Source organism: Patagioenas fasciata, chromosome 1 (assembly GCF_037038585.1).
Source record: "Patagioenas fasciata isolate bPatFas1 chromosome 1, bPatFas1.hap1, whole genome shotgun sequence".
Taxonomy (NCBI): domain Eukaryota; kingdom Metazoa; phylum Chordata; class Aves; order Columbiformes; family Columbidae; genus Patagioenas; species Patagioenas fasciata.
The window spans coordinates 208,689,891-208,708,299 of record NC_092520.1 but is presented as its reverse complement, the minus strand read 5'-3'; the positions used below and the strand labels follow the sequence as shown (position 1 = coordinate 208,708,299).

The 18,409-nt window shown below is 43.2% G+C and overlaps 1 protein-coding gene across 1 annotated transcript; it reads left to right on the top strand.

The window, feature by feature from the left end:
• Positions 1-1,298: 1,298 nt before the first annotated feature.
• Positions 1,299-18,099, top strand: PROSER2 (proline and serine rich 2). The gene is made up of 3 exons (XM_065862073.2): positions 1,299-1,530; positions 13,097-13,349; positions 14,407-18,099. Exons 1-3 carry the CDS (start codon positions 1,396-1,398, stop codon positions 15,381-15,383), a joined length of 1,365 nt encoding a protein of 454 aa, XP_065718145.1. The 5' UTR covers positions 1,299-1,395; the 3' UTR covers positions 15,384-18,099.
• The last annotated feature ends 310 nt before the right edge of the window (positions 18,100-18,409 follow it).

Here is an 18,409-nt window from a genome sequence, read left to right as displayed (position 1 = left end):
GGTACGTACCGCTGGTAATGTCATAGCCCTCTCCATCAGCGGGATGGAATTGTTGCTCAGCGTTGGCAGATGTTATCTCAGCGCCATGAAACACTAATCAGCTTACCGGGAGGCTCTGGTTTCTCAGCCCTCAGCCAACAGGGGTAGGGAGGCAGGAGAAGCAATCCAATTGAATTGGAAATGCAGACTTGACTTTGCTTCTCATGTCTCCTCTCGAACCGTAATAAAGGGAGAAGCTCTCGGGAAGCAGGACCATCTCATTTCATGTGTACAGTGTCAGGGTAGTGGTGTCCGGTTCCCAGCTGGTTGCATTTAACGTGGTACCTCAGAACCAGCTGTTTTTGAGGAATTTGTCAGTCCTGCTTCCCAGTCACAGGCAGGGTGAATAGATGGACTGTTAAAGAACAAGACAATTTCTTTTTGCAAAGAATATTTTAACTTACTAGAGAAAGAAATGAGCTAGGTTCTACTTTTTTACTCACCCCTATTTGTGCTGTTTGTACACAAGGATGACTTTTATCTTTGTGATACTTTGAGAATGAAGGAAGAACTTTTGCCAGTGTGTTTTGGGAGATGATGACAATTCAGAAAGGTATTGCTGAACCGAGCACTAGGGTGGCTTAAAAAAAAATGGGGGCTTATGCACCAGCGCTTACTGGAGCAAATGTCTGTTCCAGTAAGTGTCTTCCAAATGTACAAGCACTGTTTCTTCATGGCTGAGTGAAATAAAAGCTCTGTAAGCTTTAAAATGCAATTTTGCTATGTAATGAGATGGTACAGAAATGGCGCTAAGTTTTGTTAATGCATCTTTCACCAGAAGAAGTTAACATAGAGCAGCTTCAGTAACACAGGAGTTAGCTACAACAGTGTTAGGAAATAAACTGGTTTCTGTTTCCCTGACATGATCTGATAAATAGAGTTTTTGTCTAAAAGCTAATAAAAGATGAAGATATTTGAACTGGGTCAGTTGGTATCTCAGCTGATGGGGTTTTATTACTGTTAATTATGTGTCATAATGGAAAACAATCAATCTGTAGGACAGGTATGTATGCAGGGTCCATGCTTGTAACTCTAAACATCTGGTTTGCAAACATACAACATACAACCTTGCTATGTTGGATTTTTAAAGTCACCATTTAGAATACGACCAATTTTTTGAAAAGGTGCCCACAGGTGGCAGACGTGTTCTAGAGCAATATAGATACGCCCTTCAGTAACTCGTGTGGGATCTTTTTTTACTATTAGTTTTCCATTTTTTTTTTCCCAGGTATTTTAAAAAACATTTAAATGTAACACCTTGTTCTCTGTTTTCAGAAATGAATAAAGTTAGCAGCCCTACGTAATACGCTGGTGACACTCTACACTGCATCGGGATCGATAAGTCAGGAGAGTGTGATGCCTAGAAATATCCTCTTGGATTCCTCTGAAATGGCATCTGAAATATCTCTAAAGCACGCAGGTGGGAGCACGGAGATGGGCGGCAGTGTGGAGAATCACGGCAGCCAAGCTAAGTGCAGAAATCCTGCCTTGGTAAGTGTTTAATGAGCCTTATGCTTAATGAGCTTTGTTCACATCACAGGAATATTTTTTTCATTAAGTGTTGTTTTTTTTTTTATTTTGCAATTTCTAGTCATAAATGGTTGCTTGTGGTCTTGGCTGAAAGGCCAGATATAACTACTTTGATTTGGTAGGGCAGCTTGTTTTTCTGGTCTGGTTGTCCCTGAGAGATTGGAAATTGCTCCTCTCTGGCTGTTCCTCCCAGAGAACCAGAAACAGTGGTGAGGAGCACACGTTATGCTGGTGCAACCCTTCATGTGGTGCACAGTTTGCAAATCCCTGCCCTTGCTTTCTTAAGTAGCTTGGGAAGGAACTTAAGGGTAGTGCTGGCTCTATATGCTGTTTCTTGCTTAAGCTCTTTGTTGACACTACTGAAGGTCTCCAGCTTATTCCACCTTCATGTAATTAGGTGAGTAACAAATACGTCATCATAAACAAAGCTGTCTTCATGGTAGTGAAGGATGAGTGTGTGGCCATTTAAATAGTACGTGAGTAACTGAGGGAGTAGGATGCACTTCTGCATTTTTCCAATTAGCAGGATGATTCAGGCAATGAAGTCAACAGCACTGTTTGTACTGTGACAGGCTGAGCCTAGAAAGCAGGTATGGTTCCTTGCATGTGTTTTTTAATCATCACAACCATTTGAAAAGCATCCATTTTTAATTGAGCAAAGAGCTCTCTGGTAAACATAAATTCCCTAAATGGGAATCTAAATCTCTGCCTTGCCTGAAACATGGAATTAGGCTTTCCATATCTTTCCCTCTGCCCTCCCTGCTGGCTTCCTTGTAGTGAAGTAGTTTGCTGTGGAAGAATAAGTGATGAAAATAAGTTGGCAACTTGATACCTGTATTTATCTATACACCTCAGAAACACTCTGTTCTTGTGCTGCTTCGTGAGCTTTTTGGCAGCTGAGGTAATTCTACTCCTTCTTGTTTGTTTCTAGTGAAAATACAACTCAGTTTACTATACTGCTGTATCCTTAATGCAGCTTGTGTTGCTAGTTAACACACAAAACAAGTATTACTGAATTTAGTCCCTTAACTGTTTCTGATCTGCTCTACAACAAAGGCATGAAGGGTCAGGACGAGAGAGGTCAAGAGAGTAGCCAAGTACACTGTTTGGACTCAGGTATTTGAAGTATGTTATTATATGAAAACTGACTGGATCTTGGAGAATTACAGTGGGACTTGCACTTTGTTAAAGAATTACAAGTTAATTTTATGCATTACTCTGACTCCAGTTTTCCAGGTCATCAAACTAGTGGCCAATCATGTTTCCATGGGCTTTATTCTTAGCTGCAGTAGCAGGCGTGAGACTGATCATTTGAAAAAATCAGTGTTGAATAACAAGGCTATGTATAAATCAGTGTTTGTACAGACTCATCCTGAGTCTGCTGTATCAGAAAATGACATGAGTTCCCTTAGTCTAACTAGATCTTACCATATGATGATGCATCAGCTAGAATTGGAATCCCTTCCGACTCTGTAATGCTGTAATTTATAGATGGAGTAAAAGCTGGCCGCAGGTTTTGGCAGTTCCCATCAGACCTGTGCATCAGCAAAAGCTCCTGAAGCTTTTAGTTTGCTTGTTTTGAGTCTGTGCCTGAAGAACGTGAAGCATGAAGTGACAAGTTCAGTTCTGGTGCCACAGATCCCCTTCCATGACTGTTCTTCCAGCACTACAGGAGGCGGCATGTCCCATAGGCTGACAAATAGCATGTGTGGAATAACGGGTTGGGGAATGGAAACTCTTTTCAATAAAGGCATAATTTAATTTCCTGAGTTTGAATATGAAGGAAATTCTGGTGATTGTAATTGAGTAAATAGGACTCAAGTCTTCAGTGCTGCTCAGATCTTTCCTTTTTGTGATCTGATATAAGAAAGCCAAATTGCTCTACAGCCTGATACCTTTTATCTGTTCAGGCTTTAGAAATCCTCAGGATAAAGTGCAGTATTCTTCAAATATTCCTTTTCTATATCCTTACCTGACTGTGTATTAAGAGTGATCTTTACAGTCCAGTAAGCATCAGAGGATTAGGAAGAGGAAAAGGTAGTTGCTGGAACATGCTCCTGGAGACCTTACCTACTTGTTTCAGTAGTTTTGCTAGAAAGATTCAGAAGATGCTGAACTTTTGATGGCCTAATGAGCGGGAGGGGACAGAACTTAGTGTAGACAAGTAATTTCTTATTAGACTAATTCTGAGAAAGGGTCAGGGTTTTTTTTTAGGCACACCAGACCTTCTTAGCTCTGAAACAGAAGCAACTACAGATTTACGTGGCTCTTCATTTGTCATTCTGGTCTGTTCACCTAGAGGCACAACAAACAAGGGAGGTCGGGGTTGACTTTGAGGGTTTTTTTTAATGGACTTGCAAAGGAAAAAAGCATCGCAGGGTTTTTTATGACAGGCCTTGTGCTGCTGCAGGTTTCCTCCTACTTGATTACAATAAGAAGAGGCTCATAAGCTTCTTGGTGTCAAACTGCATTAGTCACTAAATATAACCTTTGTGTTGCATCTGTGGGGTTCAGACAAACCTGGGGATGTGATAATAGAGACAAACACGTGGACCGGCTTTAGCCCACGCTGGCTGCGCAGCGCCGGTTTGCCTGTCGGCTGTTCTCACACACCGTGTCTGCGCTGGCACTGCTTGCTGTGGAACTGGTTGTCGGGTTGGGGATGACGAGGAGATGGACGTGAATTACCACGTGCCAGAAAGGTCTTAAAATCTGGCGTGTGATTCTCACCAGTCAGGTCAGTTGAATTTTGCCAGGTTTCTCAGCTGCTTCTTACCTACATGGTGGTGCTTTTAGTTAAACTTTGTCAGCTGCAGTGCTTAAAGGCAATATATTTATATATTATATATATTATTTTTAATGGAAAGCAAGGTCCTGTCTTGATTGCAGTACAATTATCCATATAAATGATAGATGTTAAGGTCTGAATTTGTGCTGCCAAACCTATCACAGCAGCTGAAGACAAGAGCCTACGTTTACGTGAGAGGAATGTTTGCCTTGATATTTTCCTCTCACACCATCACCTAAAACTGTTTCTTTCCCCCAGCTTTTCTCTGTATCTTATAATCTTAAAAGTTCTTATATATATGAGGATATAAATTTACACATATATTCTTATTTCTTTTTAATGAAGATGGTTTTCTGGCTTCATGGAATCAATCACACCACCCAAGGCAGAGGCTAAACAAGAGCTCCCTGTTCTGCCTCCCAAACCCATTCCTGAGTGACACTCCCTGATATGTGGTGTAAGAATTAACTTGCAGTGAAATATGGTTGCAGCAACTTAAGGACACTTAATTCACAGATAAAACTAGGTCTTGGCTTTTTTTTTTTTTTTTTTGGAAGCAATTTGTCTTGTTCCATTGACTGAATAGGCACAGACCGACTTAAGACCAATCCTTCTTTTTCAGTGCTTCACTCTGGTAATTGTACTGTGTAGCTATTCTCAGCTATGAGTAACTGCTTTAGTTTCTAGGTGTGAATAACATGCTAGGACAATATATCACCCATGAAAATCATGCCAGAAGGTGCTGGTTGTACCTTAAGTGAGCTGTGCCACATGGAACTGCACTGGTAACGAGCTGTGTCGGTGCCTTGGATCTGATGCAACTTCAGTATTAAACATTCTGTATCTGAACACATCTTACTGAGTGACAGGTTTGAGGGACAGTGAGTTTGTGTTACTCTCAGTGGATTGTGCTGTAGGTTGTTTTGACTTATTTTTGCCTTTGTCTCTGACAGATTTCCAGTTAATGCCAGTTTATCACCACTCTTTTTGGGGCAGTGGTGACCTCCAGAATTCGATCAAGTGACTATTTCTTTCGGTCCCTCATCAAATGGCTTAAATTGGCAGATGGCCATGATTCTAAAAAGATGTCGTGCTTATTCTGTGTGTTATTTCTTCAAGCAAACTTCCTCTGGCTCTAACAAGACTTGATACCCAGTCACTGAAGATGGTTTGTTACTACCAAACACCTTGTATGGTACAGGTGACATTCTGGACATTGGTTACAGAGACAAAAAGAACAAGCATGTTGTGAGTAGTCCGAGCTGACTCAGTATCTTATTTCACCGACTCAGCCATTTAACTTGGAGTTCACCTGGTTATTTTGTAGTAATGGTGTCTCTTAGAGTCTAAAAGTTAGTTGCTGTGGCCTTTATCCTTTTTGGATCAGTATGGATGAATGCAACAGACTTTTTTTTTTTAAGTGTATCATATCTCTTTGCCTCTCTGAAGAGGACCTGGCACAGCGTGGTTTTCAGAATTAGTGGAAAAGGATACATTGTGTGTCTGTTAGCCCACTGCCACTTTTTTTTCCTCACAATTCAGTGTGCGGTGTTTTGTGATACTGAGCTGCACTTCAGGTACATTCAAGGGAAAGTCCTAAGAAAGTTTCCTTTCATAAAATTCGTGTTTGTTTTCCCCCCACCTTGATACTGATACCCTGCAGGCTTTACTGTACTGCAGCATCTTTCACCATGTCCAAGTACTTTGCCAAATAACAATACCCCAAAAAATGAGAAGAATTTTTGTGACTGTTTGATGTCTTCTATGGGTACAGCTGTCTTTGGGCAGGTGGAAGCCATTCCTTACAGGGTGCAGAGAGAGCTGTGCTGTGCTTCATCCACTTTAAACTGATTTAGGGTGACTTGGAAGCAGTATGCCTTTGGGAAATACAAGTCATTGTTGCTACCAGCAGGACAAGGAGTAGAGAGGATGAGGGGCTTGAGTTCTGCTTGCTTTGGATCATGGCTACAGAACTAAGGCAAAGAGCCCAACACTAGCAAGGACTGGCCTTGCTGTACAATGTCCTGTGAGAATGTGCATAGGACACAAATTGCCTTTAGGATCTACAAGCTGCATCATTTTGCTTCCAAGCAGGATCTGGTAAATAAAGGTTATTCCAGCAGGTCGGCAGCTTTTCTCTGTAACCCTCCTTGATAGACATTCCTGAACTTCCAAAGCCGTTTGTTTGTACTGCACTACTTCCTTCTTCAAGGAATGCTTGGATTAGAGTTTGTGGAACGTGAAAGCCAATTTTAACTGTTCTTCGGTGCACATAGAGGTCAGTGTTTTATATATAAAAATACATACAGGGCTGTGTCTGTGTACCACCTGTTCTTCCCTGTTTTAAAACATACTGTGCTCCAGCCTTCCTGTGCAGATAAACTCTCAGCCCTCCTTGCTTTCTTCTGGACCTTGGCCAGCTCGGTCGCATCCTTTCCAAAGTACAGCGACTGAATCTGAACTCCATGTTCCAAATGAGGATGTGCTGTTATTTCATCACCCTGGTTAATATATCCCAGAATGACACTTGCATACCTGAACAGCGCTCGCTTTCTTCTCTACAGCATTTAAACTGACCTGTGCATCTTTGTCTTGTATTGATGCTTAGCCGTTGTTCATCACCTTATAGTCATGTGTTCAACTGAATTTCGTCTTGAGCACTACCAGCACGCTTATACAGTTCACAAAGGTTTTATTCTCGCCCACCTTGTTCTTACAGCAACATCTGCCAGCATTAAGAGCATCAACAGATACTAAGTTAATTGTCTGCTGTCGTTAGTGAAGTATCAGATAACAGAGATGTAGGGATAAATCTCTTTGGGACTTGCCTTGTTTCATTATTCAATTTATGATACATTATGCTGCTTCTCAAAAATACATCTCTCCCCCACCTCCCAGTTCTATACATATCATGCAGTGACTTATCCAGGCATAGTTGCCATATTCATGTAATGAATATTCATGTTCTAAAGCCTTCAAGGCTTATTACATCTCATGATTGTGCCTGTTGGTCAAGCCAGTCACCCTCTTGTGAGAAATGAGGTTGCTGGGAAATAATTAAGTTTTGTAAACACAGCGTTTAGTGGCTTTTGCTTGAAATGTCTCCCGGTTTTTCCTCAATCAGCCTGACTTTGATATCCAAAGAGATATCTTTAGAGTTTAAGGAGATTTTTTGCATTGATTTAGCTTTCTTTAAAAGTAGGTTGGGAGTAATTTAATAACTTTATTACTTTAGTTCATTTAGTTTATTTTTAAATACTTCTAGATCATTTATTTCTTTGCTTCTGACCTAATGATGATGCGCTTTCCTAACTATTATGAAGCACACAGGTACAATTATGTTAATAAACTGAAGACGACAACATTCAATATTACAGTCTTCTTCACCAAATGAAATGGCATTATCAAAACCATCAGGTAGCGGGTTGTAAAGGAAGTACTTTTTGACCCAGCACGCAATTAAACTATGGAGCTCGTTGCCACAGAATGCTGCGAGTGCCAGCTGTTTAAATGGGCTTAAACAATGAGATTAATTCATGCTAATAAAGCTCATTAAGGATTATTAAGTACACAGATGCAGATGCAACTGGGAAGTCCTTAAGCCATGTATTGCTGGAAAATGGATGTCAGGAAGAAGAATATAAATCCATCCAATTTCCAGCAACGCTCTTCCCCCAGCCCTGCTCCCCTGTCCTGTGCATTATAGGGGGTTGAAGGTCAGCTGCTGAGCTAAATGGACTTCTTGGTCTGATCCTCTATGGTAGTTCTTGTTCTAATTCACTCGCTTCCAATTTAAGTGACACACTGGTATGATCCATTCTGTTTCCCTTTTCTGTAAATATAATCAAAAGCCCTTTTTCTTCTGTGCTGCAGCTTTTGTACCTGTTCTGACACTGTTCCTGCGTGCAGGGCTCGCTTTAACCCGCTCCTTTCCTTTTACAACTGGGACAACCTGCCTCATTATTAGCAGGCTGAGGCCTAAGTAGTGCTACATGTGTCTCTTTTCCTACATATTAGAATATTTGCTCCCTTCATGCTTTTTTTGAGAAGCATCCGGTCACTTCTCTCCCAGGGTGCTGTGCTTTTTAATTCTTTGGCACTGTCAAGGGATTGATGTATCAATTGAATCCACTGTTCTCCAGGTATTTCGCTAATTGAATGTGGGTAGTACCATTTGATTCTCAAGCAGTTTTCAGAAGAATGTTTTTAACCATTGTGGATGTCTTGGGATTTCCCATGCTGTTCTGTTCCTGTTAAAGCTGGGCTGGTCTCAGGATTCTAGATCTGGATGTGATTTTAAGGATTTCTTCAGATGCACGTGAAAAATTGTGGGCCTCTGATATTAAGCCACTGCTTTGTTAGGTGGGAAAGGGATCTCTTCTATGAAACAGATTATATTATTCTTTTCTGTTCCCTTTTCCCTTCTTTTTTGTTTTTTATTCTTTTACACCAAAGACCATCATAAGTCTCTTTTTTTTTTGTATAAGCAGGAAATGTTTGGCTGCACAGGGATCTAAAATATTAATGCCAGCTGAGCATACTCAGCTATTTCAGCTGTTTGCATCCCGAATTTTTCTGTCCAAGCAGTCTCCTTAATCTTCAGCTAAGACATGATTTTCAAGTTTCAAATCCAGGCTGCCTTTTGACAGTAGCTTTAAAGTTGGTAGTGTTAGGTATATGTGTACTAAGAGTAGGGAGCTGGTGGAAAGTACGAGGGGAGTAATTTGTGTAGCTGAAAAGATTCTGCTTGGACTCCTAAAAACTCAGATTCAAGGAGAAAGGAGACCTGGAAAACCAGAAAGAATATGAACTGTTCCAGTACTTGGAACATGTGGGAAATGGACTAATTACAAATCGACTTGGTAACCTTAGTTAAATCTGGCACCGGCTGAGTACAAGAACATTCCTCCCATCTGTCTGAAAGCTTTACTATAACGTAAGTAATATAAGTGGGCATTAGATAATACACCTCTGTTCTCAGACCGGTGGGTAAAGCAAGTCACTGCTTACTTTACATCTCTGAGCTCCTTTAGTTTGACCAACTTGAGTAGGTTTATTTTCACAGTGCTTGTGTGTCTAAAATGGGATTATTTCCTTGTCTCTCCAACTGAAACACGCCTCGCCTCAGGGAGTTCCTAGCCAGGCTGGATGCCTCGCATCTCAGGATGGTCACCTGCCATAATGCTGCCTGTTCTCCTGTTCTTTAGAGATGCTGGGGTTTTGTTTATTTGTGGTTTTTTTTCCTGAGGAAATGTGACTTGGTCATCTTGAAGGAAAACTGCATGAGGGAAGAGACAGAGAGCTCAGGCTGTTCAGCTGGAGAAGGGAAGCTGAGAGGGGATCTCATCAATGTTTATAAATATCTCAAGGGTGGGTGTCAAGAGGATGGACCAGACTCTCAGTGGTGCCCAATGACAGGATGAGGGGCAGTGGGCACAGACTGAAGCACAGGAGGTTCTATCTGAATATGAGGAGAAACTTCTTTACTTTGAGGTGCTAGAGCCCTGGACCAGGCTGCCCAGAGAGGTTGTGGAGTCTCCTTCTCTGGAAACATTCAAACCCACCTGGACACCTTCCTGTGTGATCTGCTCTGGTGAACCTGCTTTAGTAGGTGGGTTGGACTGGATGATTTCCAGAGGTCCCTTCCAACCCCAGCCATCCTGTGATTTTGTGAAAGTGCCAGCTGAGGTTGGCCTTTCAAATCTAGGTATGGCATTAATATGAATGTATTTGCAAAGTGGCAGCAGTCATTTTTTGATTTCCCCCCCCGCTAAAGGGAAACTGCTCATTTCAGCAAGATCCATGAGGGATGGTCAGTCAGGCAGAGCTCTGCCAACCAGTCCCCCTGCAAATCTTACAGGCATGGACAAGTGCTTGGTCTTGCATCACAGAAGCAGATAAAAGGAAGGGCTTCTGGAAGCCTTTTGCTTCAGTTCACATGCTGTTTTGCTCAGCATTTGATCAAATGAGTTAAGCCCATGACAGAGCAGGTTGTTCTTAAATGAACAAAGTGCAGTGCACTGATTTCTGCGCTGTACCACACTCTCGATCTGCTGCCACCATGGAACTCTTAAACGCAACCCCTTTTTTTCCCTCTGCCTGCGGAAGTCTGGCTCCTGCAATGAGCTTACAGGCTACAAAAGCTTCTTGGAGTCCTGTTCAGCTCCAGCCGGGACCTACCCAACAAGGGCTCCTTTCCTGTCATTCTCTCGCCTACCAGACATAGCAGCTGTATGAGTATTTGGGTGGGGAAGGAAGGAGATTGCAACATCCATTAAGGGAAAAAAGAAAAAGGCTTGTCTGTCTCTCACTTTTCAAGTGCAGCTGTAAAACTTTCCTTGGCCTTTGAGAAGTGAACTCTGCCATGCGGTGGGTGCTGTGGAATACGTCAGCCTTTGAAGTCAGCGCTTTAAATAGGCAAGTGCGAATGGCAGCCAAACTTCAGCTTTGGTAGCAGTTTTGCTGCAGGCTGGAGTAAGTTGTTCTGACAGCACAACGGGGATGGACAGACAGCCAAGTTACAGGTACCTCTGCAAGAGTCTCACCCTGCGTTCACCCTGATAACAATAAATTGGAATCTCTAGAAATGTAGTTGTAAAATGAACCTCTTGTGGAAACCAGCTTTATTTCCCTGCAAGACGCCAGTCGTGTGTTTTAGCAGAACACTGTGCCAGCTGTGGCTGCAGCCCGCTGTGTTCACATCATTGCAGCCACAGATAAGCGATCCCATCCTGGAGTGTCTGAGCCCAGAAGGGCTGAACGGCTGCATGTCTGTCTTAAGTATTCTGTTCATTTATTTACAGGGAAAACCTTCTATTGGCCACTCAGGAGAAGGCAACTAAGAGCCCTAAAGCATTTATTTTCTCATCTGTAGTGCTTTGAGTGCTTAGAGACTAACTGCCACCTGGTACAATGCAGCACTTAATAGTTCTTAAACTATAGGCATTACTTTTCTACAGAGGTGCATTGTTCTGACTTTTAATGCCGGGATGGGGATAAAAGCTTTATTTGCACAGGGAGCTGAGTTAACAGGTAGAGCTGCACACAGGTTTATTCTATCCTAGTCTAATGTAAGATGATCTGAACAGGCATGGTGAGTTTGAAGCGAGTTGTGCTGCCCTAGCGAGAACATGTCTACCTCCTGGATATTTGCACTGTGTACCTTCATGGATTTACCTGCATCCCCCAATCCACCATTGAGAAGTAGCTTTGTTACCTGCATGCACAAGCAGATCACAGAATCACAGAATGTCAGGGTTTGGAAGGGACCTGGAAAGCTCATCCAGTCCAATCCCCCTGCCGGAGCAGGAACACCCAGCTGAGGTTACACAGGGAGGTGTCCAGGTGGGTTTGAATGTCTGCAGAGAAGGAGACTCCACAACCCCCCTGGGCAGCCTGGGCCAGGCTCTGGCACCTCAGCTGAGAAGAAGTTTCTTCTCAAATTTAAGTGGAACCTCTTGTGTTCCAGTTTGTACCCATTACCCCTTGTCCTGTCATTGGTTGTCACAGAGAAGATATCCTTGGAGAAGTGAAAAACAGAGGAAAGAAAGGAAACAGTCTTGTATTGCTTTGCTCAGGCCTTCGTGTTCAGTTACTGATGGCAGAATTTCCAGTATATGCACGGTGGGAAAGAAATCCAATCCAGAAAAGGGAAAACGTCACTTACTTTTCAACAATACTTCGTTACATTCCAGAACTCGCACAGCTCTCTTGGGAAATGCCTTTCCTGTATCCATTGTCTCAATGTAGTGCTTTTCCTAATCATTCTTTGTCATCTCCAAGCTTCTGGAAAAGTGAGTGTTTCCCAGGGTGTAGGTGGAGGGAACAGAGTTTGTGCATCGCTGCCTCGCTTCTCATAGGGGTATTGTGTTCATTCAAGAGCAGTGACTCATAGAAAATGAAGGCTGGGTAATCCAAGTGATTATTTATCACTTCTGTGGTCTACAGGATTACTTCCTGCTGGAGAAAATAGCCCAAGGCACTTTACTGCTAAGAAACACATCTTCATATTTATCCAAAATTTTTCCTTTCTGTAACTCAAAGGTAAAAATATTCAGAAACCCTCTCCCTCCTTATTATTACTTTTTTGTAATCTACCACATAACTCTGGCTCTACCGCCACAATCTCCAAGTTATCCAGATTTTGGCTTCACCTCTGCTTTTAGAAGCCAAGTCTCACTTGGGTCTGGAGCAAAAAGGGAACAGACCCATTTGTTGGACTGTTTTGAATGCACCCGTTGCTGCTCTGCTCAACCCACACAGAAATTCAAACAGCTTCTTCCAGTGTGGAGCCTGAAGAAGTTCTCTTCACCCTTGTAAAGACACAGGTGTGGAGGGTTTTTTGCTGTTTATTGTTTTCATTATTTTAGTCCACTTTTATTATTTTTTTAGCAATGTCTTCTGTCCACTCAAATGGACACTTGTCGTCTGATCTGAAGTTGGGTACCTAAAAGGATGAAATACTAGTTGCTGTTCTTCAGTCAAAACTGATGTACTGTGGACTCCTGAATTTTCTTCTTTTTGTTTCTTTTTACATTTTTTTTTTCTTCCTGTTTCATTTCAGTGTCTGAATGCTCTTTGGGAAGAGGTGAAACAGCAAATGGGAAATGCTTCTGATGTGACTGCTGCCTGTTTTATCCTGTCTTTTAAAAGTGGGGCTGTGTTTCCTATCACTGTACTTACCTGTACCCACCTCTGGGGCATAAATCTTTCTGATATTTTTCTTTTCCTCCCCCATAGGATGATGAGAGTCTGAAACACTTAACTCACGAAGAGCAGGATGTTCTCATGTTCTTTGAGGAAACCATCGATGCCTTAGAAGATGACTTGGAGGAGCCAGTCCTGCGTGACAGTGGCATCCACTGTCAGTCTCCAAGGTCAACAGAAGAAAACGTGTCCAGTCACTCAGAGACCGAAGATATCATCGACTTGGTGCAGACAACGCCCGAGAGCAGTGACCACGAAGGGCCTCCCAGCAGAGACGCTGAACCAGGTAACAGGATTTCCCTTTGGCCCTGACGTACTCCAGTTCTCAACAGAAACAGCTTAAGAAATTCTGTACCTTCTTTATTCCTCAAGATGAATCCGTTACACATCAGGAGCCTTAAGGGCTGTGATTTTTGACTTGGGATTTCTTAACTAACTTTCTTTCCGTGTGGAAGTCATGCATATGATTGTTGTTGAACTGCTCTCTCGGTCCCCTACCTGGTGACTGAGCTGGAACAGAACGGAGCGTTAATGCAGAATCATCACAGCAAAGCAGAGCAGTGCTCATCAACACGTTCACGCTCTACTTCTTCATAAGACCTCTTCAGACTTTATATGAGAGGTTTAAGATAGCAGAATGTTTGTAGTGTCACTTTGCGTGGGACTGAAAGGGACACGGTTCAGATTGGATATTAGGAAACATTTCTCCTTGGAAAGGGCTGTCAGGCATTGGAACAGGCTGCCCAGAGCAGTGGTGGAGTCACCATCCCTGGAGGGGTTTAAAAAACATGTAGATGAGGCTCTCAGGGACATGGTTTAGTGCTAGAGTTAGGTTGTGGTTGGACTTGATCTTGAGGGTCTTTTCCAACCAAAATGATTCTATGATCAATAGGTTTGTGACAAGATAATGTATGGTGTGTGTTCTTTACCCTGTAGAGTTTGTCTCAGTTTTTTGGAGAATGGATTTATCAGCTGGTATATTCAGTGGGATGTAACGTCTCCTCTCCTGGCTGTTATAATAAAAAAATAAGAATTGAAAAACTCTTGCAGAAAAAGCAGCCATTGCAATACGGTAAAGCTAACACACAGATTGTGAATGAATGGCAAAAAGAGGGCTTCTAGTGAATACATTGTAAATATGGTGAGTCAAACTACAGCATCACCTACAAGATGCTATTTCTAGGAGTTCAGTTGTATTTTCTTCTGGCAATGTGGGCTGAGTTTGAGTTAGGAAGGTTGGGGTGGGGGGAAGGACTGGTGCTGGCTGATCCTGGGTGAAAGAAAGCCTTGGAGTCTGCTCTGTGTGAAGACTTAATAACATTATTGCTGCTTTGTCTTTCAAGTGTCCGATGCTACCCAGAGAACCGAGAGCCCCGAGCCAGCTGTACCTGTCAACCTTCCTCCACATCCCCCTGTACCACCAGCTGTGTCCGAGACGCTTCCTCTTCCTCCTCCGCCCCCTCCTCCAGTTCAGCATCCGAAATTGCTCCGTTCTATCCCCACCCCGCTCATCGTGGCCCAGAAGATGACGGAGAGCAGGGTGCGCTTCCCCGGCGCCCTCAAGGAAGGGAATTCGGACAGGAAGAAAACGCCCGTGGCCAACGGTGATTATTCTGTGGCTCCGAAACACCCTCCCGCACCTGCACCCAAACTGCACCGGTTCCCCAGCAACATCAACATAACAAATGTCAGTGGCAAAGAATTCAATGAAACTATTTCAAAAGCAGCAGTGAATGTCCAGGAGCGCAGAGCTCAGGTGCTGGCCAACATCAACGGGGGAGCTTTTCTGGCACCTGAACTGGAGGAGAAGCTGCAGAAAAATGATTTCTTGTCACGTAACAGAAGTTCTTCCTTAAGGGATCTCTCCTCTGAGCAAACACGGTATGAGGCCCTGACAAAACTTGGCCTAGTGAAGGGAAAGCCAGCGCAGGACCAAGTGGACCGTGCCCCAGGCGCTCAGCAGCTGGATGTGCAGCCCAAACAGGTGGATGCTGTTCCCAATGGCTATCAGAACATCCACGAGATTCTAAAAAGCGAGCCCAGCCCTTTCCTTCCCATGGGCAAAACTGTTACAATCAAACCAGAGGTAGCTCTTGCTGCTAACAAGGTCAGCAGCACCCAGCAGAATGCGGCAAAAACTTCTAATGACTATAAACCAGCCGGTCTAAACCCAGACATGAGGAGGAGATCCGGTTCGCTGCCCAGACCTCCCGGATTCCGATCCCAAGGGATAACGGTCAAGTTTTCTGGCCGCGGCTCAACAGAAGAAGCTCGGAGAGAGGCGCTTCGGAAGCTGGGACTGCTGAAAGAGACGGCGTGATTTGGATGGGGACGTTTTGGCAGTGGGGGGGAGGTCACAGCGCGTGGCTTTGTGCTCCAATAGTCCCAACAGGAATGGGATTAAATAGATTGGAAGATGAAAGCTTTCTGCTTCGGGGAAGCTCAGGTGGTACTGGATGCTGTGGAATGAGTGCTGGTGTCTGTCCCAGGGCTGGCACCACGCACCGTCACGCAGCAGTGGGGTTTGGCTCTCCCTCCTACAGACACACTCACCTGTTGCTCTTTGTGACCAAGAGGAGTTTTATTTAAGTTGTGCTGGACTGTAGCAGACAGCATCTCATTAATGAAGTGAACAGTGCAGTATTGTTGTACATAGCAAACTGAATGGTGAACCTTCCTTTTGCTCTTTCTGAAGCCAAAAAGAGAGCTCTGTTTGTCTTGCTCACGTGTATATCTGTTTGTGGGAGCTTGCGATAATGTCAAAAACTGAAATTTCTGACCTGCGTGATGCACTTCTGTGACTTTTTGTCTGTATTACCCAGCTCTGCTTTGTTCCCCACCAGCGGCGGAGTCCTCTGCTCCCCTGCTCTGTCCTCACTCGACTCAACACTGCACAGAGGGTGGTTTCTGCTCTGATTTTCTCCTCAACAGAGCGGCCCAGGTTTTGGGGGGGTGACCGCATCGCTCTGCTGCTTCACTGCAAGTCTCGCCTCTTCTCCCCAGCCACCTGCTTCTCAGTCACGCTCCAGCAACAACGTGTCCGGTGAGAGGCACCAGAGAAGCCTCAAGGACACGCACCCGGTTCTCGCACTGACAGCCAAAGAGTCTCCTTGGCAATCTGTGACCCCAACTGTTCCGACGATCCTACAGCAGAGAAGCCATAGGAACAAGTTAAGTTTGTACCAAATATAAGAACCTTATGTCAAAAGTCTTTTATGTTAGGGCTCCTGTGAAGAAACTGTTACTTTTTGAACTGTAGCTGTACTACACTGAGGAATTTTAAGTTCTGTTACTTCTAAAAACTGTCATTGGATCTTCCTGTAGTTTGACAGCTCTAAATCCTCTGTTCACAGCCTTATTTGATTCTGCCCTGCCAATGCATAACACAAGTTACAGCCAAACTTCTTGTAGGCTAAGTGGAGTTACAGGAGAGCGCTGGATGCAAGAGCGCACTGCTCCGGAATGGTCTGAGTTGGTGTATTTTGCCTTTGTTCAACGAATGTGCTTTTAAAGATGCCCCCAAAATATATTTGTGGTGTTGTGACTCTTTTTTTTTTTTTTTACATGGCAAAGCTGCTCTTCTATGTTAAAACTCCCTTTTTTTGTATACCCGAAAATACCCAGAAAAGCCATTTTAAAATGAAATGCCAAACTCCAGTCCCTCTAAATTTCTCACTGTTTTTCCTGCATGTTTAAGAGTTCTCTGTTTTGTTTTCTAAAGGGAAAAACTCACTTATTCTCGGCACTTTCCAAAGCCTTAAGCAACCCCCTCTTTTTCCTGAGAGCTGAGTAATAAACCTTGGAGAAGAGGAGGGGAGTGGCTACAGTAGAAACCAACACACCCTTCAGCTCCCAGCTCTGACATAACTGTGATAAACAAGCTTGTCCTTCTTGTGATAAAGTATTTCAAACTTGCTGAGCTGTACTTGGAAATGAAGCCGTTGCGAAGGAGAAATCTTCGCGTCATTTTTCAACCCGCCTCATAAGTTAAAGTTTTGTTTTTAATTGTCTGCTTGCTGCTTAAATTTTTAATTGCATTGCTACGGTATCTGTCTGGTTCTGTTATGTAGTTTTTCTTTTCAGCCTTTTCACTGGGCAAAGGATCGTGTTGCTCGCTGTGACAGCCACGCTATACATAAGCAACCAGTAATTAAAACACGTGGCACTTAGGCAAGCATAATCAAACAGAAGTGCTGCTCAAACAAAAACGGCTGCTTGATGCTGCAAGTGCTTATTTAGCTGGGCTCTGAGTCCAGTCCTAAACTGGAGGGACAAGGAAACACAAAATATACCCAAGCACCTGTGTTGGTGCAGCCCTGAGTGGAGTCCAGCGTGTGGGTGATGCATCATAATTTATTGACATAACCTGCTAGGTAAATTTAGATGTTTCATGACCTTTCGTGCTTTTAAATCCTGTGAAGGCAAATTCTTTGTGATGAATGTGAAGTGCGTGCAGAGCAACCATCTTCACATCTAATCATTTCTTGCCAGCTCTTCTTTTGAGTTGTTTACAGCTGAGGGTCCATGCTAAGCAAATGGGGGAAAAAAAACCCAACCCTGACACTATTCAATAACTCTGTAACATAACTCTAGTGAAAACAAAATCATAATTAGATGTATAATATCTAAAGCATAAAGCTGCAGTATGCTGAAGTAGCTGGATGGTGTTCTTTCATCCTTTGTGCAGGGCTGTGTCCTCAACTGGTGGGAAGTGAGAGTTAAATCTTCATTAGATAAACCAGTTTCTGCCCAGGGAGGACTTGGAACGAGGTATTAATTGTGGCCCTTCATTAGAGCAAATATCCTGCTGGTAAATCATTCTCTGTGCCTAAAACTATAGTAAGTAAAGCCATGTACTACATGAAGTTAAGAGTCTAGCTGCTAATAACCTGTATATAAATTTAGCTCTATTTTTTGTATCTTGTTTTGTGTGTATATGTTGCTGTGATTTTAATTCTTTTCCCCCTTGTGTTAGAGCTAACTGTCTTGCACAAATCTGATGAATCATCTATTAAACTGGGATAAAACCAAGGAAACGATGGCTGATGGGAGGCGGAATTTTGTTCTTTGTCACCCAGTAGCGTGCGTCTTCCTTGGAGGATGGAGTTGCCTTTTTTAATGGCTGATATTGGTTTAATAACTTTTCTTTTTGTGGTTTTTAATGAAATGCTGCACAGCTGAGATGGTGGCTAAAGCATCTTGTACAGGGGCTTGTCCTGCTTCAAGTAAGGAATGTTTTAGAGTTAAAATTAACAACCTTTGCTGTTGTGCGATTATTAAATTGACATCAACACCCTCAGAAGAACCAGGTTATCAAGCATGGCTGCTTTTTGCTCAGACTCCCCA